The sequence below is a fragment of the Mobula birostris genome, chromosome 27 (genome assembly GCF_030028105.1).
Source record: "Mobula birostris isolate sMobBir1 chromosome 27, sMobBir1.hap1, whole genome shotgun sequence".
Classification (NCBI taxonomy): Eukaryota; Metazoa; Chordata; class Chondrichthyes; order Myliobatiformes; family Myliobatidae; genus Mobula; species Mobula birostris.
This window is the reverse complement of record NC_092396.1, coordinates 32,374,456-32,402,229: the sequence shown is the minus strand read 5'-3', so window position 1 is coordinate 32,402,229 and position 27,774 is coordinate 32,374,456. Positions and strand designations below refer to the sequence as shown.

The 27,774-nt window shown below is 41.6% G+C and overlaps 1 protein-coding gene across 4 annotated transcripts in view; it reads right to left on the bottom strand.

The window, feature by feature from the left end:
- Window positions 1–27,774, bottom strand: part of LOC140188698 (endothelin-converting enzyme 1-like) — a 214,600-nt gene that overhangs the window by 180,756 nt on the left and 6,070 nt on the right. The window contains exon 1 of one of the 4 annotated variants that reach the window (XM_072245230.1): window positions 13,974–14,156. The exons of 2 other annotated variants lie outside the window; for them this stretch is intronic. In XM_072245230.1, the coding sequence (XP_072101331.1) occupies window positions 13,974–14,006 (33 nt within the window). In that variant the 5' untranslated portion in view covers window positions 14,007–14,156. Of the gene's footprint in view, window positions 1–13,862; window positions 13,897–13,973; window positions 14,157–27,774 lie in introns of those variants that run through there. One more of the 4 variants, XM_072245233.1, reaches the window with a different exon arrangement.

The window sequence follows — 27,774 nt, the reverse complement described above, 5'->3', positions numbered from 1 at the left end:
CCTGGCACTCAATGTCAGTAAGACCAAGAAACTTGATTGTGGACTTCAGGAAGGGGAAGGGAACACACACCAGTCCTCATCGAGGGATCACCAGTGGAAAAAGTGAGCAGTTTCAAATTCCTGGATGTCAACATCCCCAAAGATCTATCCTGGGCCCAGGATATCAATGTAAGTTACAAAGAAGACATAACTGCAGCTATATTTCATTAGGAGTTTCAGAAGGCACGATATGTCACTTCTCTTGCTAATTTTTACAACTGTATCATGGAGGACATTCTGACTGGTTGCATTGATGTCTGGTATGGAGGGGCCACTGCACAGGATTAAAAAAAGTTGCAGAAAGTTGTAAAGTCTGCCATTTCTATCATAGCCACCAGTTTCCCCAGTATTGAGGACACCTTCAAAAGGTGATGCCTCGAGAATGTGGCATACATCATTAAGGATCTCCATCATCCAAGACTTGTCTTGTTCTCAATGGTACCATCAAGGAGCCTGAAGACACACACTCAATGTTTCAGGAACAGTTTGTTCCCCACTGCCAACTGATTCCCAAATAGACAATGAACCCATGAACACTACCTCAGTATTGTTTTTTTTTTAATTCTCTCTTTGTGCCTTACTTATTTAACTTTGGATTTAACTATAAACATCATCACTTAGTCCCAAATCTTTACTGTGGTCTCAACCACCTCTTCAGTAGGAAATAAATATATGCATCACAAAAGACTCTAGGATAGCTCACTGATACTAACTGATCAGTCAGTGACTATTAGCTTTCTCCCACTGAGTCAATTTGCCAGTTTTTTAGTGCACAGCTATAGAGTAATGAAGTTTTATGGCACAGAAACAGGTCCGTTGCCCAACAGTCTATGCTAATTCTCAAGCACCCATTCATATTCCCATCTTCCACATCTCCAACAACTCTCCTCAGGTTCCACTGCTCACCTACACACAAGGGGCAACTTATAGTGGAAAACTGACATGCATGCCTTTGAGAGATGTGGGAGTAAACCAGAGCACCTGGAGGAAGCTTACATGGCTCACCAACTTCAGAGACGAGGATTGAACCCACATCACAGGAGAAAACAGTTCTACTGGCTGAGCCACTCCACAGATTTCTCTTACTTCTCAGGGTCTTTCAACTTTGTTAACCCCTTAAGTGGGACCTTCTCAAATGCCTTGTTGAAATTTTACACTTCAGATGTACTCTCTTAACTCCTAAAAAAAAAAAAAAAAGCCTCGCTAGTTATTTGGTCTAGTTGGGAGGCAACGTCTACACTGGGGTGGTCAGAACACAGGTACAACAGTATGTACGCATTACTTACAATATGCATCAACCCAGTATACCATGCAAGCAAATAAATTAAGTGGATTACTTGGCTAACACATAAAATGCTGGAAGAACTCAGCAGGTCAGGCAGCATCTAAAAAGAGGAACAAAGGGTCGATGTTTTGGGATGCGTCCTTACTTCAGGACTGGAAAGGAAAGGAAAGAAGGGAGAAGAATAAGACGATCGGGGTGGGGAAGCTGGAAGGTGACAGGTGAAGATGGTGGGGGGGGAATGCAAGTGGATGGGGTATGGGTGGATAAGTAAAAATAACTGGGAGGCATAGTTCCCTCTAAGCTGTGTGCACGCACACACGTTTTTCAACCAGCGCACAAAGGAAATTAATATGCGCACAAAAGGTTAGTTACCTAAAATAATGTAGTAATTAATAATTATACTTATTGAAAATAATCTTTTAGCTGTTTCTGTTAACTAGTTAGTTGGTTTTTCAAATACCACAATGCACATCACTAATTTACGTCACCTCACCTTTCCTTTTCTGGTTTGTACAGCTGCATCACGGTGGCATCCATGTTTGGCGGACAGTGTTCATATTGTAAAGTTTCCAAAGATCTGTTTCAAATCCTGTAGTTAGCTTACTAAGTTTTATTGAAAAAGTATTGATTCACTACGTCGAATTCAAAAGAAGCGAAGGGCATGAAGCACAAAAGAACTGCAAATTTGTTTAAAGTTGAATGGCTTAACAAAATAGTAGAAACTGCTACACCGAAAGCTCATGAGGTCATGAACGCTCGGCTACGAGAAATATTTATGTATGATTTGGAAACTGGAGTTACCTGTTTGTATTGTCGTGATGCGAAAGTTGCTGGAGAATTTGCTAGTGGAAAGAAGTGGGATGATAGTTGGAAACTTGACTTATTGAAGCGTCATTTGGCAAGTGAATCGCATTTGGACAGTGTATGAAAGCTCAGGCAACAGAACCTGTCATTACCCGTTACAGGAGTATGCATGTTACGGTTGAGTGCAGATGAGCGAGAGTGAAAACAATCAAACCCAGAGGAAATCAAAGTTGAGGTACAAGAATGGTCAGCTTCTGATTTCGCTGCAATTGCAGATTGTAACTTCACATTTGGCAAGGAACAAGTTAATGCCTTATGTCTAAAATATCATGATTTTCTAGCTGAAAATACTGTAATAGTTAGACAGTTTAATGATTTCAAATTTTCTGTGCAAGAAAAAATTAAATCCAAACTGATTTCAAACTTTTCTCAAATGGTGGCATCTATACTTCAAAATGAACAGTTTTGCGACCTTGCACAGTTGATGGACACTGGGGGAACCTTTCTTGCGTCTAGTGCGGACTGTGAGCGAGGTTCTAGCCTAATGAGTCAACTCAAAAACAAGCTGAGAAACTGTTTAGGTGAATGTCATTTGGATATGTTAATGAGAATCTAAAGCTATCAATTGGATAGAAGTTCTATTAGTCTAGATAGAGTTAACAAAGAATGGGTCAATGGCAAAGACAGGACAGAGAAAAACATAACTGAGTGACTTAAATATGTATGTTATTTTGTTGTTATTCTGTACAGTTTTATGTCAAATATTTTGTAAACCCACATAAACTGTGCCATGTGTGCATTCAGTGTGCACATACTTTTATCACAGGAAAAACATTTGCACAATGTAAGATTTTTCCACACACTGACTACTAAAAGTTAGAGGGAACGTTGCTGGGAGGTGATAGGTGGAAAGTTAAAGGGCTGAAGGTGAACTGAGGGGGAGAGAAGAATAGTCCGTGTGAGAAAGGAGAGAAGGAAGAGCGACAGTGGGATGTGACAAGCAGGTAATATAGGCATCCGTTAGTCTCGTGAGACCATGGATTTGCGCCTTGGAATGTTTCCAGGGCACAGGCCTGGGCAAGGTTGTATGGAAGACCGGCAGTTGCCCATGCTGCAAGTCTCCCCTCTCCATGCCACCGATGTTGTCCAAGGGAAGGGCACTAGGGCCGATACAGCTTGGTACCAGTGTTGTCGCAGAGCAATGTGTGGTTAAGTGCCTTGCTCAAGGACACAACACGCTGCCTCAGCTGAGGCTCGAACCAGCAACCCACAGATCACTGGACTGACGCCTTAACCACTTGGCCAAGCGCCAACACCAGGCAGATAAAGAGTAGTGGTAAGAGGGGAGCCAGAACAGGGAATGAAAAGCAGAGAAGGGTGAGGGGAAGAAATTACCAGAAGTTGGAGAAATCGGTGCTCCTGCCATCAGCTTTGAGGCTATCCAAGCAGAATGAGGTGTTGTTCCTCCAACTTGAGAGTGGCCTCTTTGTGGCAACAAAGGGGGCCATGGACCAACATGTGGGAAAGGGAATGGGGATTGGAAATAAAATGGTTGGCCACCCTGTTGCTGACGGAGCGGAGATGCTTGGCAAAGTGGTCCCCAAATCTATGTTGGTTTCACTGATGTAGAGGAGGCCACACAACGAACACCAGGTACAGTACATAACCATGATACATTTGCAGGTGAAGTGTTGCCTTATCCGGGAGGAAAACTTGGGTGGTGAGGGTGCAGATGAATAAGGTGTAGTACTTGCTCTAGTTGCAGGGGAAGTGCAATGAGGGTTGACGGGACAAGGGAATCAATGAGAGAACAATCCCAGCAGAAAGTGAAGAGTAGGGTTGGCAGAAAAGGTGGCACATATACTCAACCATTTTATTGGTACACCTGCTTGTTAATGCAAATATCTAAATCGGCCAATCACGTGACAGCAATTCAATGCATAAAAACATGCAGACATGGCCAAGAGGTTCAGTTGTTCAGACCAAATATTAAAATGGGGGGAAATGTGATCCAAGTGAATTTGACTGCAGAATGATTATTGGTGCCAGACGGGGTGGCTTGAGTATTTCAGAAACTGCCGATCTCCTGGGATTCTCACACACAACAGGCTCTAGAGTTTATAGAGAATGGAGAGAGAAACAAAAAACATTTAGCGAGCAGCAGTCCTCTGCGAAAACATCTTAATGAGAGAGGTTGGAGAATTTCCAGACTGGTTCAAGCTGATAGGAAGGCGATGGTGACTCAAGTAACCACATGTTACAACAGTGGTGTGCAGAAGTGGATCTCTGAATGCACAATATGTCAAATTTTGAAGTGGATTGGCTATAGTAGCAGATGGCTACAAATATACTGTACCCTCAGTGGCCACTTTATTAGTACAGGAGGTATAGTGGCTTGAGATATAGAAGAAACCCTAGTTTCAGTTGCCAAACAGCATTTGAAACTTGCACAAACTTCAAAAGAACGATAAAGGCTAAAAACTTCCTTTTATTGGAGCTTGTACACTTGGCGAGATGTTAATTTATGCGAAGTTTAACCAGCTCTCCTCATTTGATGGGCAAGTAACACTATTTGACCACTCATACCAGTGGACAATGGGAAGATCAGAGAGTCTGAAGTGAGGACGTACCGAGCAGTAGCAGTGCGATACATGACATTTAGCAAATGAGGATAGAGTGAGTCTGTCTCAGAGGAGAAGCTTGATTACAGCACAGACAGGGATCTTTCAAATTAATATAGTACTTTGAAAGAATTACTCTGAAGCATCATATTTATGAGCAGACAAGGTCAAGAATAGGGAGGAAGAAAACTGAGAATTAGAAATCCACATATTCCCAAAAATTCCAAATATTAAAAACCGATCCCTCAGCCTCACACAGTCAGAATTATTCAAACAGTTCTGATGCTCAGATTCACAACTACTGTTATGATCATCGGGAGAAAGCTGAGCCGATTCCTCCCATTGATATGAGCACAGTCACCAGGGCTGAGGATGTGGTTAGTTTTTCTTTCCTCATAACTGATCTAGACAATAGCCGTCTTTCCTGTGATGGCAGCACAATAGTTGCCTTTGGATGACATCTCTTTACCACTAACATCACAGATGCACTCACATTAACACCCATTGCCCCACATACTTCAAGTGATATTTTAAGGGAACTCTTAGGGATGGGGTTCGTATTCTGGAGATGGAAAGAACAACCAGAAGTCAGCCAGGAGAGATGCAGCCATGTTTGCCACCACTACCACATATACATGTCCCACCTGCAATAGAGCTTGTGGGTCCAGGATAGGACTGTATAGTCAAAGATCTCACCTTTAAAGGAGTGGCCATTGTCATTGGATTTCGATGGACAACTGGAGAGAGAGACAGAGACAGACTGGATGAAGTACCAAGTTTAAGGACCAACAGAGTGGATAGTTAGCCAATATAAATTGTAAATTTGTGCAAATAAAGGCATAGACGTTGGTTCACACTTTTTTTTGTTAAAATAACATTCCAATGTCACCAGCCATGTCTGCTTTTTTTTTTAAAAAGATTATCATCTGGTACTCACTGTTTATGATTCTGTGAATTCTTCTATTTACTGCCTTTTTTTAAAAAAAAAGTCACACAAAGCAAGAATCACAGAAGAGTGTGTGAGTTTCCCCTTTGTCACACTGTTCTGAAATTGGCACTATTAGTTTCAAATCACATATTAATGTGTGGCAAGTTCTTCTCTGCACGTAACCCATTTGACGCAATCTTTGTGGCCACCTCTTAAAGCAACAAACCACAATAGTCTTTCAGCGACTAAGTACTTTTGTAACTGAGTAAGTCTGAGAGAAAATGAGATAATTCTCTCGATGATCATTAACATGTACACAAAATACTTCAGGTTAAACCAACTTTCATCTGTAGCTTTTTTGTTCTGTCCAGTGTCATGTGTATATGTTTCTAGGAAGTCTTTAAATAAAAGTTGCAAACACTAAGCTATAGAGAGGCAGGAGTTACATGACATAGCCTGAAGTTAATGACCATGTTGCTGACTAAAGCAAACTTGGTCACATTGCAAGTGAGTATTTGACTGCAAGTGTTTGCTGGACAGAGACCATGGGAGGGTCTGAGGGAGTAACTGTCGTGTATTTAATATTTAAAGTAATATTTGAGTAATCTTGTAAATATATTAAGCATTCTTGTTTGTTTACATAATTCAACGTGAGTTATATATGTATAAATACATAAATTGCATAGGACATCATGCTAAGTGAGCACCTAAGCACCAAGCTTCATATAAACACAAAATTAAATCCACATTTCAGACTCCCGTGTTTTCCTTTGAATTAGTTTAATGTTTTGCAGTTATGTAACGTAGGTGATGAGGGATTTTTAATACAAACCCGAAATGGCTACTGACCTGTTGAAGCGCAGCGAGAGGTTCAAAGTAAAAAAAAATCATGGCAAGCGAGGAAACAAAAACGCAGCCTCGTTTGTGCAGAGTTTGTCTTCAGAAAGGAAGACATAATCAAGATTTTTTTTAAAAAAAGGCAGTAAACGGAAGAATTCATGGGTTCATAAAGTGAGTACCAGGTGACAACCTTTTTTTAAAAAAAAGCAGAAATGGTTGACTTCGTCAGAAAGGTTGATGAGTTTGATTACACAACGGGCAACTAGTTCATGCACACTGAGCTAATTCAGCAATATTTTGAAGCAAATGAGATAGCAATTGAGAAACAAGTACCAAATTTGCTGAGCACATTAGGTTTAAGGGCATACAGTTTACTTCAAAGTTAGACTGCTCCAACCAAACCAGCAGAAAAGCAGGAACATTTAGAACTGAGGCCACTGTTGATTGGAGAACGCTTTAGGTTTCATCAGTGGAATCAAAAAAAAGGGGAGTCCATTTCAGCTATTTCAGTGTCCATGACTGAATCAAAGAAGCTGTCTAAGCATTGTCAGTTTGGTACTGGTCTTAATGATGCACTGAGATTTAGTTTGTGGAATCTTACAAGAAAGTAAAAAGAAAATAAATTGTGTTACTGTTGTGCCGGGGCTCGCATATATCAGACCAATGCAGGTTTAAAAGTGAACCTTGCTGAAAAAGTAGGACACATACTAAGAACATGTGGGCAGACAAAAGTAAATGAACTGCACAAAGACGAGAAAAAGAAAAAAGTTGCAATTTCAAAAAGAACACTAATCTGTATGCTGTTGATGAAAAACTTGAGAATGGCACAGGACTGTATAGCCTTGAGAATTACAATGTGAAAGCTAACATTAGACAAGCAATATGGCTAACTCCAGAAGTGAACAACAAATTAATTAAAATGGAATTGGACACTGGTTCAGCTGTTTCAGTCATTCTACAAAATAAGTTTGAATAGCAGCTCAAAGATACTGAACTGAAGCCTGCAGATATTCAAATAAGAACTATACTGAAGAAAAGAAAACTCCTGTGAGAATGACATTTGTAACTGAAATACAACAATCAACAAACCGCATTGAGCTTGTATGTGGTCAAAACAGAGAATCAGTATTGTGGGGAATGGGTGACTGAGACAACTAAAACTAAATTGGAGATCCAGCCTCTAATTGCATGCCACATCCCCTGCAATGAAGCCAACTGAAAGTGAATTAAGAAAGGTAACTGGGTAATGTCACAACTGTCTCCATGCCAAACACCATAAATCATTGCTCAACTGAGGGCAAACATGTGTTAATGCCGATTTCTGTGCCTCTGGTTGGAAAATATATTGGATTAAGGAAGGACTATGCTGCTCAGAGGAGTCGTGAAAGTGACAAAAGCAGTGGTCTGACTACAACAGTTTTTGTAGGTAATGTATTGGAGAAAGCTTCTGATCTGTTAATCAAAGGTTACTTGTGAAATATGACGGTTTTAAGCTGGAAGAGAGTTTAAGAAACTTGCAAGCATTCGGCTTTTGTGAATGTAAAGAACTAGAATCTACTCTGCTGCATTAAGGTTATTGCATGAGCTTCAAGTGGGAGACAAAAAGCTACTTGTAAAAGTAGAAACAAAGACCAAAGCCCAGCTGGATTAATGGAAGGCCAAAAAGAAATAGCAATAGCAAGATTAATAAGAGAATACTCCAATGAACCAAATATACCTTCCTGAAATAAAGATGCACAAATTAGAAGAAAAAGAAGATAGATATCTAGAGCTGTCAGAACCACTTCCTGCAGTTTTAGAAGCAACTCCTACAACCACGACAGAGGAAGCCCCAGAACTGGAGATTGTTTCACAGCCACAAGTCTCACCTGCCAAGCAGAGTGATCCCCTTTGTCAGGAAAGATGTTATCTCACCAGAATAAAGAAATCCTCCACAGCGATTGAATGGGACAATTAAAGTTTACTATGTTATGGATGTCTGTATATAGTAGTTGCATTGTATACTGTGTATATAGTTGAGATGCACTCTCTATTGAGTTGGAGTTTATAGCTAAGCAGCGAAGAGAGGAGCATTTACTATTTCAGTAATATTTGAGTAATATTATAAAGATATTGTTTAATTAAGCATTCTTGTTCATTTAAATCATAATGGATTATATGCATAAACACATAAATTGCATATGTCATCATGCTAACATGTGATATGTGCACGCCTCACTTAAAGTAAACACAAAGTTAGACTTGCCTTCCTGGACTTACACAGCATCCTTTAGATTGGCTTCATGTCTTAAAGATACAAAACATAAAACAGTAACCAAACAGAAACTCCTTGCAGAAGCAAAACATAGGACATGTCATTGAAAATAGTTAGCAAAACTCTGGAAGGGGCAAAACCAGAAAGTGATGGGAACAGCCAGCAGGTTAAGGCAGCATCAACTGTGAGAGAGTTAACATTTTAGTCTGATGCTCTATTATTAGAACCATTGGAAGGGATGAAGAAAAAGTTCAATGGACTAATTGCAACTTGGCCAGCATGGGCAAGTTGGGCCAAACAGCCTGTTTCCTTGCTTTATTTCTCTATGACTGTAAACAGAATTTTACAACAAACAAGTTGTTCTCTTAGTATATTGCAGAATCGGTATGCTGCCTGACCAGCTGAGTTCCTCCTGTGGTTGTGTTGCTCCAGCAAATGCAGAATTTTATGTCTTTAAAATGGGAGGTATCGTTTCCCTTGAGGACCCTTTGGAAAGTGCTCTGAGAAGGGGAGCGATTGGTGTGCATGGAAGCGAGATCAGGGAGGCATACAGGGACTGGGTAGCCAAAAGACGACTGTAGGAGAAGGTCTTGGAGAAGGTAACAGAAATTGACTGTACAAACTGGTGGGGTAAAAGGCTGAGGGAAAGCCTAATTTTCCTTTGACTCAGAGGAGAGGGGCATAAGAGAGGGAATAGAGTAGGTAAAGTTCAGAATTCTGCTTCCTTTCTGCCATAGTTGACATCTCAGAAGCAAATCAAAGGTGCCCTCTGACACATCCTGACTGGTGACAATAAGGGTCCATGGAAAATATTGATCATGTTTATACATCATCCTCTCCAGTGTCTGCACAATTTGTAGACACCAGAGGAAAAGATATTTCAAGATGCAAATTGCAAATCCAGCAATAAACTCATGCTGTACTAAACAGAGGAGATCCCAGTCCTCCAGTATGCTTCGGAGGGACCACAGGCAGCACCTCAAAGCACTGTCGAGATATCATCAATGATGCCTCTGCCAAATCCTCCACAGTCATCGATAGCATGATTGAACCAATATCAATGTTCTCCCAAAGCCAATGGAGAATAAACCACATAAAGATGGGAACCACAGTAGCATAATGGTAAGCACAATGCTATTTGCAGCTCGGGGCATTTCAGAATTCAATTCCAGCGCTGGCTGCAAGAAGTTTGTACATTCTCCCAATGAAACACTTGAGTTTCCTCTAGGTGCTCCAGCTTTCTCCTGTGGTTCAAAGACAATGCTGGTTAATAGGTCATTGTAAATTGTCCTTTCATTAGAACAGTGTTAAACAGCTGGGTTGCTGGGCAGTGTGGCCTTTTGGGCTGGCGTGGCCTCTTCTGTGCTGGATCTCCAAATAAAATAAACTTACTTAAACTGGCTACATTGTTCAGATGCTTAACCCCAGAATCTAGTCCTAGCTTTGTCCTCCTTGTCATCTCTTATTTAAAAAAAACAGGGAATGACTCAAGGTTGCTCCTCTCCTTCTTGAGGGGGCTCAAGATCCTCACTAATCCATAGGAACTCTGGGCTTGTGACTGACCAACATGGAGAAGGAGTATCCCAGAAGGCACGTGGCGTGGATGATCACTTTGTTGGAAGGAAACATTGACTCTCACACCACCTTACTAAGCCCCATTGGTGGCAGATCTGTTTGTCCCACTCTGGCCTCATAAACCACGTTAGAATCCATACAATGGAAATTGGAACAACTCATACTCAACACAGGGATTGTACCCAAGACATGCAGTTGATGTTTCCATTCCACATAGTTAACAATGGAAACATTCAGCAGTGTATACACTGTGACTATTTTATTAGGTACACCCGCTCATTTTATGCAAATATCTAGCCAGGCCAATCATTTGGAAGCAACTCAATGCACAAAAGCATGCAGACATGGCCAAGAGGTCAGTTGTTCAGACCAAACATCAGATTGGGGAATAAATGTGATCCAAGTGACTGACTGTGGAATGAAAAACAAGAGAAAATCCACAGATGCTGGAGATCCAAGCAACACAGACAAAATGCTGGAGGAAGTCAGCAGGCCAGGCAGCATTTTGTGTGTGGACTATGGAATGATAGTTGGTGTCAAACAGGGTGGTTTGAGTATCTCAGAAACCACTGATTTCCTGGGATTTTCATGCACAGCTGTCTCTAAAGTTTATAGAGGATGGTGCAAAAAACAAACAAACAAAAATCCAGTGAACAGTTCTGTGGGCAAAAACACCTTGTTAAATGAGAGCGGTCAGAGGAGAATTTCCAGACTGGTTCGAGCCGACAGGAAGGTGACAGTAACTCAAGTAACCATGCATTACAACAGTGGTGTGCAGAAGAGCATCTCTGAACACACAACACTGTATCTTGCAGTGAGTGGGCAACAGCAGAAGGCCACAAACATACTACTTCATTATGTACAGGAGGCAGCTAACAAAGTGGACACTGATCGGCTGCATTTGAAAGCAGTGCTATGATAACAATTGATTGCAGATGACCCTTCTCCCCAAAGGCAGCTTGTATTCAAGCACCGTCATCAGTAAAACTGAATGAAAGATACAAAGTTTTGACCAAATAAATGGGTCCATAGCAGGAGGATGGATTTACTGCCATTTCTATCCTCAGCTCTGTCCACCCATGTTCACTCATTATGTTTCATGGCAGACATCCCACCTCTCCCAGAAGTTCCGGGAGTCTCCCGCGTATTAATAGTGGCTCCCTGATGCCCGCAAATTATATACAACATCCCAGAAATCAATTTTTTTGAGAGTGGGCGATTGAGAGAGTGCGAGAGCGACCGAGAGAGAGAGAGAGAGAGAGCGCGCACGCATGCCATGGAAGTGTTCCAAAAAAATATAAAACGTACGTCACCCCAGACTACACAAAAGTGTACCCCTGCCAAAAAGGGGTCAAAAATAATGACAGTGTTGCTCGCTGCACTGTTTGCAACAGTGACTTTTCTATTGCCCACGGTGGGTTAAGATTGCAAAGTACATTTTGAGGTGAGTTTAACAGGTGTCATTCGTTCATTAGCATAGCTAACGTTATTTAAACTAGCTGGCTAGCTGCTAAGGAGCTGCTCTGTTGCAGACACCCCTCCTCTCCCGCAAGTTCCGGGAGTCTCCCGCAAATTGATGGTGCTACCTCCCTGAAATGAGTTTTTGCAGGGTGGGGTGTCTGTCATGGCGATTTTTAAAACAAATTCAGACCCCGAAAGATAAATCCCAAGCATGATGTATTTATCCACAAATCAAAATGCAGACTTTCATTTCTTTACCACATAGGCGTACGCCCAAGAAGAATATCTAGACCTATTCATCAATATCATGAGAAATAAAACAGGATTTCTGGTCATCTCACCAGGTTGTTCATCTGACTAATATTCCCAGATCTCATTGCCACTTACCAACAGCAATACCAATTAAAATTAATCTGTTTTAGTAACCCAGATCTCTGACCCAAAACATGACCTCAGTTGTTCTACGCACAGTTGCAGCCTGAATTGCTGAGTATGCTCTGTGTTAGCAGTTCTTTTGACATTCACTCTATAGCATTGTGGAATCAGTGAATCGTGCCTGTGCTCATGGCAGAGATGGTTATGAAAATTATTACAGTTGATACAGTTATTACAGTTACTCATGACCACTGTGGCAAAGACAGTGAACTATCAAAGGGAATTAAAACCAAGACATTAGATTTGTGGAGCAGAGGGGTACCAAGATCCAGCACAAGCATTAGATACACGAGTTATGACTAAAGCAGGAGAAAAAAAACTTAATACTAAAAACTTAAGAGTCACTTAATACTTTAGTGGAAGCGTGTATCAGCTGCATCAAAAATAAAGCTTACAAAAGTTAGTGAAAATAGTGAAAAGAATACTGCCAATATTTTCAAAAAGATATCTACCACAAAGCACAATAATAGTTCCATACTTGTATGTGGCCTGTGTGAACTCCAGGTATCACTGATCTCTCTCTCCTACATGATGGTAAGGCACCAGGACTTACCATCTTTACCTGCAAAGTTAACTTGAGACTACACATAAATTAGAATATGATGCGCCCCACAATGTAGTTATAATCATATTACAAAATAAGCAGACGCTTGTATGCTGTATTTAAGGTAGATATAACATGTATACACTTGCAAATCCCCATTACTAAAGAAATGGAATATTGTGCCATGTATGTCGGGAAAGGCACCATGAAGCTAACCCAAACGCATCAGCTTGGTTTAGGACCTACTATGAAAATATACTGGGGAAGATTTTGAAGTGTGTACACTCGCGCGACGACAGTAGAATGACAAGGCAATATTTGTGTGTGTAAATGCACCTGTAAGGACTGCATTTACCAAATGCTCTTCATCACAACAAGTCAGTGCTTAATATATTCCAGGGAAACCCATCAGGGACAGACAAGTTTCAGGCAGGAAGCAACTCACTCTCTCAAAGTTAATAGACTGCACAGATAACCACAATAAAATAATTTTAAAAACCTTCTATAGTTTTAGTATCTCATATTAAAAATAACGTGATACACAAATTACACAAAAACTATAACAAATACATAAAAACACTCAAATATGTATATAAATCTTAGACTATAATCCAAATACTGCCCACAGATTAGAAACTAGAGATCTTGGACTGTATCTAATGTAGAAATAAATGGAAGCAAAATTATATTTTATACACATTGAAAATAAAAACTGTTATTCTAAACTGCACTCTAATTATAACCTCCAGCCTCTGCTTTAGATTCACCATCAAGAAGGGCTGAAATTCAGCACGACCAGCAGCATGGGTCAGTTTCTAATCTAAATGTAAATCTAAGAATTAATAATAAGACAGCTAAGAAGCTTTGTCAATAAACTGAACTGTACTTAGAAAATACAGCTATACTGAAAAATGTGCTCAGATCTTTTACTGATAAAGTTTTGCATTTCTGTTGGCAGGTTTTGGATCACTGCCACACTTGTGTCGCAATAGTATTTAAACTTTGGTTGTAAAATAACAAGCCAAAGCCAAAGGCTGTAAATAGGTATTATTGGCAAGATTGTGAATTGTTCGTACCCCATTCACGAGCAGCGGGAAAACAAGAAAAGGATATTGCTCTGACAGCCTCCCAGTGGAGCAGCAAACTGAAGGCAGTGTAATAAGTTGCTACATATATAAAAGTTTCACCTCTTTTTGTGCCCTGCTTCTGTACTTCCACATTGAGAAAACCAAGATGAAGTCTTGAATATTTGCATCCCCCTACGTCAGCCTCATACTTTGCATTTTGTACTTGGAATCCCTGTAAATTCCCTTAATATCTTTGACAGTCTTTCTCTGCAAACCTCATAAGCCTCTGAATGAATCTTTGAGCCCGATTTATTCTTTACTACTACTCGTCACACCGGGACGTTGTACTTTGTTGTCAGAACATCTGATTTTCTTTGCATTAAACCACCCTGCTAAAACAGATGTGTGTCAGGAAATCCCCTGTTGCTAATTAAATGATAAACAGCAAGAAATACAAGTTGACCTCTTGCTCACACAAGCAGCTGCCACAAGAATGAATCAGCCTACAGATGAATTAATGCAGCGCTATTATAAATAGTTGAGCAAAGGGAAATACCTGCAATTTTACAGCTGCGTTAGAACATTCTGGGGGTTTATGTAACATAGGCAGTGATAGAAATGGTCAAATGTCACAATAAAACAGTGGGTTTTGTGGTTGGTATTTTAATTGGTCATTGTGTAAGCAAGTGGTAGAAACAGGAGGCAGATGGGGGAAAATGGACAGGAAAAACTAGAGGGGAATGGGGTTGTTCTGTGAGGCAAGCATTAATTTGATGGGCTGAAATGGCTTCTATATCATCAGGAAATAGGACTACAGCAACACAAACAACTGAGTCACCGTGTAACAGGAGGTGCACCTGCTAATGCCTCATCAAGTTATCTAGTGACAGGTCATATGTAGATGGAAGAAGGGAAATCTAGAAAGGTCCGAATGATGATTAATTAATATAGAGATGGGAATCAGTTCCCAGAACACAGAGTCCATGGTGTGACTCATAACTGATAAGAATTTAGTTTGTGGATGACTGCACAGATAGAGAGCAGTAATATTAGGAATCTCTGAAAACATCTCCAATGAAGAAATCTTTGCAGGGATGTGCCTCAGTTCCTAGTTTGTGCTGTCAACAAGTTGTAGTGAAATGAACCCTCAAATTTGAACTTATCTGGACTTGGTGGTTAGGTTGTGGGGATGCACTGACAGAGCACAACTGCAGAGAAGCTAACATTGAAAATACACAGATGAGAACGATCTCCATTGCTTGCCAATTTACATAGATTATTGGCTCCGTTCAACCAGTGCACTGAGGAATTTAAAGTGACTACATGTGGCAAGTATGTGATAATATTTTCTCAGCGCAACATCAATGCAATTGTACTTCAGTTCTGCTCTTCTGAGGGTCAAGCACAAACACAAGGTGGTGCCCAGAGGAAGCGGTTATGAACGTGCATCCTTTGTGGTGAAGCTTGGCCCACCTCGTTTAATTACAGAGAAACTCAGATTGCTTTTCCTACCCTCCACAATCCTTCAAACTGCCAAGAATAACAAGAACACTGTGCACTGTGACAATAATTTAATGTCTTGTATTGCGTCACTAACAGACCGCAACATTCTCACAATGACTGACTTCTTTGCTCAAGAAGATGAATAAAGGAAATACTTTCCTGTAAACCAATTTTCTTTGAGTTCCCTCTCAGCATTTCATTAATCGGACCTCTGCCCGAGTGAGCCGGTGCTTGGAGACCCCTGCTACAGTGAATTTGCATTTCCCTTCCCAAAGTATGATTTTCCGTAACAGCTTGTATAGTTATGAGCGTGCCCAATAAAGGAAACAGCCATTGTCTACACAATACTCTGTAGCTAGACAGACACTTATACTCAAACATTCCAAGCTTGAGTCCTCCCACAGAGGTGGACTATGAAAGAACTGAAGCTTTCAAGTTGTGCTTTGGCAGATTTTTATTGAGGAAGGGTTAGGACAAGAGGTTCAGGAAGTTGGTAGGAACCAGAAACTCTAGGCCTGTGTGGCAGGCCCTCCACACAACACTTAGGCATTTGAATAGCCAAGGGATAGAGAACCACTGACATGATGCTGGGAAGAGGGATCAGTGTCGATGGATATTTTGTGGCAGAATTGGCTTTTTCCTTGTTTTTATGATTCTGTGATTATCTCTGGAATTATCACTTGGTCTTTTATGGGCATGACACCTTCCAAATCCAAGCCCAAATGGTGCAAATCAGCACAGCCAGGTTCTGGTTTAATGTCCAATGCAACTGTCCTAAATTTTCTTCTTCCATCACCTCTGCTGTGCAAAGCCAAGTATTGCATTCACTTACGGATAGTCTCATAAGAATGGCTTGTACCAGGCTGATATCTCTCAAAATAATACCAACAGCAATGTGGTGATCAGTACAAAGATCAAGAAAAGAAACAGAAAAAGCTGGAAATAGTTCAGGACCTTGACCTGAAAAGTTAACTTGGTTTGTCTTTACACGTGTAATGCCCTGGTTCATATTTTTACTGTTATGCTGTATGTATTTCATTTAGCAGTTCTGTAAGAGCAGTCTGTTCTGTTTTCAGCTTGTTTGGGTTTATTGTTGAAGATAACGGATGAGGAGAAATGAGTGCCATCCAATTAGGATGGTAGAACTGAGGGGAAGTTTCTCTGGTGAGGAACAGTTTCTCTGGGCTTCAGGCTTTCGTTCCAGAGATGAAGAGAAAAGACGCTGGAGAGAAGAGGACATAGGATTTGACCAGGAGGGGACCAAGATTCGATGAAGCCAGGGGTTAGATCGATCGGGGATTGGTGAATATGGCGAAATATTGAGCTCTAACTTGTGCATATTTGACTTTAATTAAAATGGGCCCTTCTCTTTTTGTTTTTTTTCCACTAACTCTTTAGTTAAGATTCATAAATATAATTCCTTGAATCGTATGCAGTGAACCATCTGTTATTTCGTGGTACTAATTTATAACAGGGTAGCAAATGACACAGCATCCACACACACCGGAGTTTAGGATGGGAGGGTCGTTTCAATCTCACGGGTTTGGCGGGACCAGAGTGTGTTATCCCTAGGTTTATGCAGCCAAGGAAACCAGAGGGTTTCACAAAGATGCTGCCTGATCTACTGAGCATTCCCAGCATTTAAAAAAAAATTCATTTACAAATGTAATTTAAAATGCAGTCATGGATAGAGATATCTCCGGCAAAGAATGTTTGCACGCAGTCTGGGAGCTACCTTCATAACCAGAAACCTTTTTCTATTTTATGATTTTGCAGCCTTATGTAAAGATGCTAATGGATAAAATTAATTCAGGTTAGAAACTCCCAAATTAAATTTCAATCTCTGGGGAAACTGCTTGCTGCTTAATGCCACAGAACCCAGCCCAAGACCCTTAATAGCACAAATCCAAGGTTCGGGAACAAGGAGATTTGATGAGGAATTATAAACACTGGAATTTCAGCAGACGTTGGAAATCCAGAGTAACACTCACAACGTGCTAGACCAGAGGAACTCAGTCCTGACGAGGGGTCTTGGCCCGAGGTGTCAACTGCCTATACATTTCCACAGATGCTACCTGATCTGCTGAGTTCCTCCAGCATTTTGTGTGTGCTGCTTAAGTCAGGCTACGGAAAGGAATGAGACCCTTGATCAGGACTTACACTTGATCACCTGTTATCATCAGCATACATCAATTGCACAAGAGAACTGGTTCTGCAGAAAAGAAGCCATGCAGATGTTATAAACAAGCCAGAGTCACACAGCATGAAAACAGACCCAGTGCCAACCATCTACCACCCATTAATCTAAATCCTAAATTAATTCTATATTTTTATTCCCCACACAGACAGCAGAGGTTAGGATTAATGGTTAGCTAGGGTGCCAAGATGTAATTTGTTTGTTCTTCTATACCTCACCTTCTTTACACCACCTTTTCTTGGAGGTCATCCCACAGTCCACAAATTTATGGACCACCTTCTGGTTAACCACAGTGCTAGTTCTGATCTGGCAGGGGATCAGTGGGCTTCTCTAATCTCATTTGCCAGCTAGGAGTAATGTCCAACCACTGGCAAACATCTGTCAGGCCAAACAGTACACAACATAGCAAAAATTAGTGGGAAGCTTTTCAAAACCAACAGAAGGCAACTAAACAAAACGCAATAAGGCCATAAAGGTGAAAATTGAGGAAAGCCAGCCAATAATGTAAAAGAGGCAAGAGTGGGCATTGCGAGCTCCACAAAATCTGCAATGCTGGAAATCCAAAACAACGCACGCAAAATGCTGGGGGATCTCAGCAGATCAGGCAGCGTCAATGGAAAAGAGTAAAAAGAGTAAACATTCAACAATTTGAGCTGAGACCCTTCATCAGAACTGGAGAAAAAGATGAGTTCAGAGCAAGACATTTGGGGGGGGGGGGGGGGAACATCAGACCAGTGGAAAATGATGCTGGAGAGCTAGTAATGAAGAACAAAGAAACGGCAGATGAACTGAGCAAGTATTTTGCATCAGCCTTCAGGATAGAAGGCACCAGCAACATGCCAGAAGTTGAAGAGCTTCGGGGGCAGAAGTGAATATACTCACTATGGCTTGGGGTTGATAGGTCTGAAGATTGGCAAGTCATTTCAACCAGATGGACTACATCCCACTGATCTGAAAGAGGTAGCTGAAGAGATTGTGAAGGAATTAGCAGTCAGCTCCTGAAAATCACTGGATTCTAGAATGGGTTTGGTAGGACTGGAAAATCACAAATATCACAACACTTTTTAAGAGGGACAGAGGCAAATGAAATTAAGGCCAGCTAGCTTGACTCAAGTGGTTGGGAGATATTAGAGTCCAGTCTTAAGGATAGTTGGAGGCACACGATAAAATAGACAAAAGTCAACATAGTTTGCTTATGGAGAAATCTTACCCAGACATCCCACCTCTTCCGGAAGTTCCGGGAGTCTCCCGCATATTAATAGTGGCTCCCTGATGCCCGCAAATTACATACAATGTCCCAGAAATTGATTTTTTTGAGAGTGAGCGTGAGAGAGAGAGAGTGAGTGCAAGAGCGAGAAAGCAAGCTCGAGTGAGACCGACCATGAGAGAGAGAGTGAGAGCAAGAAAGCAAGCGCGAGAGAGCGAGTGCAAGTGAGAGCGACCACGAGAGAGGGGACGCACGCGTGAGAGAGAGAGAGAGCGAGAGCAAGAGTGTTCCCAAAAAAAAGTCAGAGTGGCAGAGTGTTCCAAAAAAAAAATATAAAACGTATGTCACCCCAGACTACCCTAAAGTGTACCCCTGCCTAATAGGGGTCAAAAATAATGGGCGTTGCTCACTGCACTGTTTGCAACAGTGACTTTCCTATTGCCCATTGTGGGTTAAGACTGTAAAAGACATGGTGACACACATCAAAGTTGCTGGTGAACGCAGCAGGCCAGGCAGCATCTGTAGTAAGAGGTGCAGTCGACGTTTCAGGCCGAGACCCTTCGTCAGGACTAACTGAAGGAAGAGTGAGTAAGGGATTTGAAAGTTGGAGGGGGAGGGGGAGATCCAAAATGATAAGAGAAGACAGGAGGGGGAGGGATAGAGCCAAGAGCTGGACAGGTGATAGGCAAAAGGGGATCTTCCCGGACCTCCTGTCCCATGATCCTCTCGTATCCCCTTTTGCCTATCACCTGTCCAGCTCTTGGCTCTATCCCTCCCCCTCCTGTCTTCTCTTATCATTTTGGATCTCCCCCTCCCCCTCCAACTTTCAAATCCCTTACTCACTCTTCCTTCAGTTAGTCCTGACGAAGGGTCTCGGCCTGAAACGTCGACTGCACCTCTTCCTACAGATGCTGCCTGGCCTGCTGCGTTCACCAGCAACTTTGATGTGTGTTGCTTGAATTTCCAGCGTCTGCAGAATTCCTGTTGTTTGCGTTTAAAAAGACATGGTGAGGTGAGTTTAACAGGTGTCATTCATTCATTAGCATAGCTAACGTTATTTAAACTAGCTGGCTAGCTGCTAAGGAGCTACTCTATTGCAGACATCCCACCTCCCCCAGAAGTTCCAGGAGTCTCCCGCAAATTGATGGTGCTGCCTCCCTGAAATGAGTTTTTGCAGGGTGGGATGTCTGCTTACTTGATAAATCTGTTGGAATTCATTAAAGAAACAACAGGCAGGTTAAACAAAAGAGAGTTGGTGGATGTTGATTACTGGATTTTCAGAAAGCTTTTATCAAGATGCTGCAAATGAGACTGCTAAACAAAAGGTAAGAGCTCACGGTGTTTCAGGAACGACACTGGCATGGACAGAAGGTTGACTAACTGGCAGAGGGCACAGATCAGAGATTGAAATCAAAGTTGCAAAAGGACTTGGAAGTCCTGGTGCAGGACTCCTGAAAGGTTAACTTGTAGGTTGAGCTGGTAGTAAGGAAGGCAAATGCAATATTAGCATTCATTTCAAGAAGATTAGAATATAAAAGCAAGGACGTAATGCTGAGGTGTTACAAGGCATTGGTCAGATCACATTTGGACGATGGTGAGCAGTTTTGGGCCCCAAATCTAAGAAAGGATGTGCTGACATTGGAGGAGATCCAGGAGGATCATGAGACTAATCTCAGGAATAAAGGGTTAACACTTAAGGAGCATTTGATGGTTCTGGGTTGTACTCCTTGGAGTTTAGAAGAATGAGAATTTCATTGCAACCTTTTGAATATTGAAAGGCCTAGATAGAGTGGACATTGCAAGGATGTTTCCATTTGTGATGGAGTCCATGATCAGAAGCACCATTTCAGAACAGAAGGACATCCCATTAGAACAGAGATGAAGAGAAATTTCTTTAGCCAGAGGATCGTGAATCTGTAGAAATCTTTGCCACAGATGGCTGAGACGACCAAGTCACTGTGGATATTTCAAGCAGAGGTTTCTTCATTTGCAAGAGCATCAAAGATTATGGGGAGAAACCAGGAGAATGGGATTCAAATAATTATGAACTGGTGTGCATGCAAAAGATTGGGATGTTACATCTTCTTTTACCTCAGTCTTGGGGCATGTCATTTCAGCCCATTCACTGGCAAGAGACGAAGAGAATGTCATTTCTCTTGATAAGTTTCCAGAATCACTTACTTCCCTCAATCCATCCACTGACTTTTCCTCAGTGAATCAGAAATTGTACGCAAGGCCCTGTTTAGTCTAAAAGGAATGACCTGGCCTAAATATACTTCCTAGCATTAGATCTTTGGTCCTTTGTCATCCAGATCCAAGCACTGTCTAAATATGGCAAGGACTTCTGTCTTTGTCACCCTATCCACGACTTCCTGATCTCTTTTCCAATTTGGGGGACCCCTCCATCAACTTAACCCTCCATCAATTACTTTCAGTCCCTGACCTCTCGTTCTTGACTCCTTGCCAAGGAAAATAAAACCTTCCTTTCCAATTTATCTGGACCACTCAATCTTAAACACTTTAGTTCCAGCAAAAACCACCACAGCGTTTCAAATATTTCCTTGATATTTCAGTTTTATAATCCTGATACCATCATGAATATTCACTGCACCCTTTCTAATGCAATCACATCATTCTTGAGCAGAACTGTATATGAACTGTTTATAATTCTAGCATAACAACTCTGCTCTTTATTTTATGATTCTACTAAAGATTAGCATCCTGTTTGGCTTTAAAACCCCCATTTCCTCATTTTATCTTTATAGTGTGGAAAGCGTGAGCAATTTCAAGTTCCTGGGTGTCAGCATCTCAGAGGATCTATACTGGGCCCAACATATCAACGCAGCTCCAAAGAAGGCACGACAGCAGCTATATTTTGTTAGGAGTTTGAGGAGATTTGGTATGTCACCAAAGACACTTGCAAATATGTACACACGAGGAATTCTGCAGATGCTGGAAATTCAAGCAACACACATCAAAGTTGCTGGTGAACGCAGCAGGCCAGGCAGCATCTCTAGGAAGAGGTACAGTCGACGTTTCAGGCCGAGACCCTTCGTCAGGACCAACTGAAGGAAGAGCTATTAAGAGATTTGAAAGTGGGAGGGGGGAGGGAGAGATCCAAAATGATAGGAGAAGACAGGAGGGGGAGGGATGGAGCCAAGAGCTGGACAGGTGATTGGCAAAAGGGATATGAGAGGATCATGGGGCAGGAGGCCCAGGGAGAAGGAAAAGGGGGAGGGGAACCCAGAGGATGGGCAAGGGGTATAGTCAGAGGGACAGAGGGAGAAAAAGGAGAGAGAGAGAAAGAATGTGTGTATCTCCCCCTCCCCCTCTCAAATTTCTTACTAGCTCTTCCTTCAGCTAGTCCTAACGAAGGGTCTCGGCCCGAAACATCGACTGTACCTCTTCCTAGAGATGCTGCCTGACCTGCTGCATTCACCAGTAACTTTGATGTGTGTTGCAAATATGTACAGATTTACTGTGAAGAGCATTCTAACTGGCTGCATCTGTATTACTGTCAGGTATGAGGGTGGGAGGGGATGGTGCCTACTGCATGGGATCAAAGTAAGCTGCAGAGAATTGTGAAATTAGTCAGCTCCATTGTGGGCACTAGCTTCCATAGTATCCAGGATATCTTCAAGGAGTGATGCCTCAAAAAGGTGGCATCCATCATTAAGGACACCCCCCCCCCCTCCCCACCCCACCAGTCACCCAGGACGTGCCTTATTCTCATTGTTACCATCAGGAGCATGAAGGCACACACCCAACAATTCAGGAACAGCTTCTTTCCCTCTGCCATCTGATTTCTGAATGGACACTGAACCCACGAACACCACCTCACTACTTTTATTTTTATTTTTGCACTACTTATATCATTTAATATGCACCTAGTTACTGTAGTTCACATTTTTCTCTCCTTTATATATTGCATTGTACTGTTGCCGCAAGGACAACAAATTTCATGACATATGCTGGTGATATTAAACCTGATTGTGGATGCAGGCACTAAATTCCTTCCCTGCCCTCTATTCTCCAACTCTACACCACAAATCTAGCACTTGGTGTATTCCAGAAACCACTGGTAGTTTGTTTGTCTAGTTCTCAGTCTTAGATTTGCCCTACTTAACAAACTCTAATTTTATTCCTCCCAGTTTTGATTCACTTTCTTCCCTCCTCGTACTTGCTCAGCTTCCTACCCTTCTGAAGAACCAGAGCAATTTGGTTACAACTATAAAACCTAGTATTTAATTACAAAACAAATGAAAAAAAAACAAAAGCCGATGATGTTATAATTCTCAACCCCGGGAGTGAGAATAAAGTGCGGCACCATTATTAGTTCCTGCCAGTTTTGCGTGGCAAGAACACGCAGAGGTCCTGGCTCCAGCAACCTCAGCTGTACGGCCCCGTGTGCAGTCACCTGCATGACACTAGATTCTCTACCGTGCAGAAATGAGATGGCTATCGTCCAGCAGTTGGCAGATAGAGCCATTCATTATGATCTGCAGCCGGGCACTACCTACAGTAGATCAAGGGTGAAAATGGGTACAAGTTTGGATTCAACACAAAATATTTCACCAATCCACATGCACATTCTTACATTTCTCACTGAGCAGATAATGTACAATAAACAGCAGTAAATATTATTTCCGGTATCCACAATTGAACCCTAGTAGTTTCAAACTGATTTGCAATATTCAGTTGAATACATTTAGATGTGCATTTGTGGAATATATTGTGGCTTATTAAGTTCTTATTTTGGTCAATATCATGCCATGAGCACCTCAGCTTCCTACTGGAGCAGTCATACACAGGACGCCCTGCAATCTAAACTAGGTACATTCCTCTTCAATCCATCAGTCCTGCTGAAGGGTTTCAGCCCAAAACATCGACTGTACTCTTTTCCATAGATGCTACTTGGCCTGCTGAGTTCCTCCTTTCTGTGGCTGCTGCTTCCTCTTTAACGTTTAATTTTAGCCCAAGTGATTATCAATGGGGAGTAGGAGAAGGAGTGCACAGAAAACTAAAGCCAAGGTTTGGGATTGGAATTAGGAAGGGGTCTATTTAAGATCACACATCCATATGTCGCTCTAACCAACATCAACAAAAAAAAAATCTTACCTTCAATTTTCAGTCATATTTAACACTAACACATATCAATGGTTGGACCTCTAACTCTCACCATTCACAGACACTGTCACCTGACACTGGGTTAAAGAATCAGGTGACAAGTCTCTACCACTTGTGAATGTTTCAGCGTTGTTACTCTACAAAATACTAAGATTTGTATAATAGCATCTTTCCTGTGGCTACACACCTGCCATTATTATGCAACACCTGTTAAGGGAATGACGCTGTGGGACTACACTGTTAGCCTAACTGCACAAGTGAGTTACCAGTCTTTGTTGTGGGAGCATACAGTTTCATTGCGTATCCACAATCATTTCTTTACAACAGAGAAGGTGGCTCTTCAGTTCATAGAGTTTCTGCTGGGAATATCAAACCCACTTCTCATTTATTTCCCCGTTCTCTCACCACATGTTCACACTGCCCTCAACTGGTGATGTCCTCACAGTTACCCACAAACAGCTTTGGCCTTACTTATTTCTTCCTCCCTCTGTTGCACAGCCTAACCTGCTGGGAATATCCCACAGCACATAACATGTAATTATCATCTAACTACCCCATTAACCCCTTTACTGCCTTGCCAATCTACAGAATACTTTTGTCCTTTCCATCTGTCCTTTCACCATATCTGCAAATATTAACTTGTTTCCCGCCCCCAGTTGAAAGAAGAATTTCCGATATGAAGTGTTAACTGTTTATTTTCCAGACGCTGCCTGGCCTGCTGCTTGTTTCCTGAATTTCCTGTTTTCTCCCCCTCAGCAATTGCAGGTTTTTAATTGCTTGACATTGTATTTTCAGCCTTGCTGATCTCCCATCCTTAAATAGTAGCTCTGATATGTAAACACTTCCTCATCCAATCACTCCTTTTCTTGGTGAGTATCTGCTCTTGGTAGACTAACTAGCCCTCAAACAAGTTCAAGATTCAGAAGTACATTTCGTCATCGTGGCTATCCCTCAAGGTCGAGGATGATGGTCTTCATTCTGTTGATCTATTTATGGGCTCTCAAGTGGCTTATGAGTCCAATCTTGGCTTTGAAATTTCTTCTGCATTCAGGACAGGTAGTTGCTGCCTCTCTTTCCATTTTCTTCTCTTTTCTTCTAATTCTGCACATCTGTTGGCTTCGAAAGTTGCTGTTCCTTCTCAGATGATGGCTTGCCACAGTTTCCTGTCCTCGGCATTGGTTTCCCAATTGTTGATGTCGATGTTACATTTCTTCATGTTGGCTTTTAAGACGTCTTTGAATCTCTTCTGTTGTCCGCCTCTTTTACATTTGCCGCCTTTAAACTGGGAGTAGAAGATTTGTTTTGGCAGATGTTTGTCTTTTTTCCAATCAACATGACCGCTCCATTTTAGTTGGTTCTTGATGACGTAGGCTTCAATGCTTGTTGTCTTTGCTTCATTTACCTTGCTGATGTTGGTTCTTCTATCTTCCCAGCTGATATTTAAGATGTTTCGAAGACAGTGTTGATGGAACTTTTCAAGTGCCTTCAGGTGTCGTCGGTATGTTGTCCAGGTTTCTGATGCATACAGGAGCGTTGGGATTACCACTGCTTTGTACACTAAAATTATCAAAGTAAATATGCAGAATACAACCCTGATACTCCTCCTCCCACAGACAGCCACGAAACAAAGAAAATCACGGAACCTGCTTAAAGAAAAACATAAAACATCCACCGCACAAAAAAAGTACGGATCATGCAATTGGCAAAAAAAAGTGAAAAGCACAGAATATAAAACAAGAAAACCACAAAGTCGTTGGAACAATCCAGCAGTGTTCAATTTCAGCCCAGTTCAATCTAGCGTTGTGTTCTTTGTTGACTGCAGGCCACAGCAGCAGTCAGCTCTAATCAAAACCACACAAAAAGGCAACAACAAATAGAAGGAGCAACGAGAAACCAGAAATGCATTATAACGTGAACTACTGTGTCCAATCCACAAACACGTTGATTAAACCTTGGCCAAGACCCATCGAGCGAGAACAGCAGAGAGACTGGTCAAATGCAGCCTGGTAGCACTGAACACCTTCTGCTCTCATTTTCGTTGATTTCAATCTTCTTGGCACTTTAATCAGCAAGAAATGGACTCACTCATGGGCTTGTACCTCATCTCCAGGCTTCTTGGCCTGTAGGCCAAACACTTTGCTTGAAACTTCACCAAACTTCCTCAGAGATAGCAAAGCGCCAGTTCGTTCATTCAGCTCAAAAACGCACCATCAAAATGTAGGTCACAGGCTCCAAAAGTAGCAGAATCTTTTTTGAAAGAAGAAACAGAAAGGAAGAGCACATCTACAGGAAATGATGTCATAGGAAAGCAGCAGCCAGAGATTCTCACCACAAAGGCCATGATCTTTTCTTGCTGCTGCCATCAGATAGAAGGTACAAGAGTCTCAGGACTTGCAACACCAGGTTCTTGTCTTGTCCATACTGCACCAACTGCCGCCGCTGGGCTATAAACGTGCAGGAGCAGTGTGTGATTAAGTGCCTTGCTCAAGGATACAACACGCTGCCTCAGCTGAGGCTTGAACTAGGGACCTTCAGATCAATAGTCCAATGCCTTAACCACTTGGCCATGCGCCAATAGTTACTACCCCACAACTTGAATAAAAGGGGATAACTACACTCAACTTCACTTGCCCCATTATTGAAATGTTCCCATAACCAACAGAATCACTTTCATGGCCTTTATCCCATGTTTTCTTTATTTATTTGCATTTGCACAGTTTGCTGTCTTCCAGCTGATCTTTCTTTGATCCTCTTATAATTACTATTCCATAGATTTGCTGAATAAGCCCACAGGAGAATGAAACTTGGGGTTGTATATAGTGACATAAATGTACTTTGATAATAAAATTTACTTTGGAATTTGGAGGGCGATAACTTCCACTGATTGGACACATGCTATTTCACTACTAAGTGTGCATTAAAGTGGTGTTTTATCTTAAAACAAACAGCAGTAACTTTGGTCCTAGAGGCCAGAGGAGCAGAAAGAGCTGAAATAACAGTCTTAAGAACTTGTCATTCAAGAATTTTTTTCTCCATCTTCAGATCTTTTACCAGACCCAAAGGCCAGTGAAAAATAGGTTTTGAGTATCTGTTAAATTCCACCTAATATACTTTTAAGAAAAAAAATTCTCAGGGCTTCCAGAATTTATCAGCTTTTAATTTATTGCTTTCAACCAAACATCATTGCTGGTCATTGATGAGTGGCAGGTGGTATAGTTGTGATTCCCTTATCAATCTGATTGATTGTGTGAGGAAAGAAATCTCCCATGTTATTCTCCCCCACACCACCATTACATTGAAACTGTGTATTTTTTTCCTCTTCTTTTCCTTGCCAGGATATTTTCAGAGGTAAATTGGTCCCTGAAATCAGCTGCTGATTAAATCAGAATTTAAATGACGGGTCCAGTTAATTTCTGGTCTATTGTGATCTCACGACCTCTATCTTCCATCCCCAAAGTGATGCAGGATTTGGTAATGGCAATCCCTTCACATGTCAAACGATGGTGATCAGACTATCTCTTGTTGCAAATCAATGTCATGCATTTATAGCGTTTGAAGGAGCAGGGATGAAGGCTGTGTGAAAATAGTATTTTTAATGGAGTAAAGACAACAAGAGATGACATCGAAAAAAGATAGAAGCTGGAAATCTTTACTCTGAAAGTCAAGCCAATATGAGAGAGTTGGGAGACTTGGGAGGGGGAGTTGGTAATATGGATGGAGAATGAAACACAGCTAAGACACATGGTATTGTGACTGAGATGAAAGGAGTAGCAAGTCTAACAAGCAATTTCAAGAGGCTGGCAGTGAATGTGGGACAGAGAATTTATATAGAGCAGGAGAAGATGGGGAAATAAAAAGTTTATAATAGCCGATAGCAAAAGAGATCA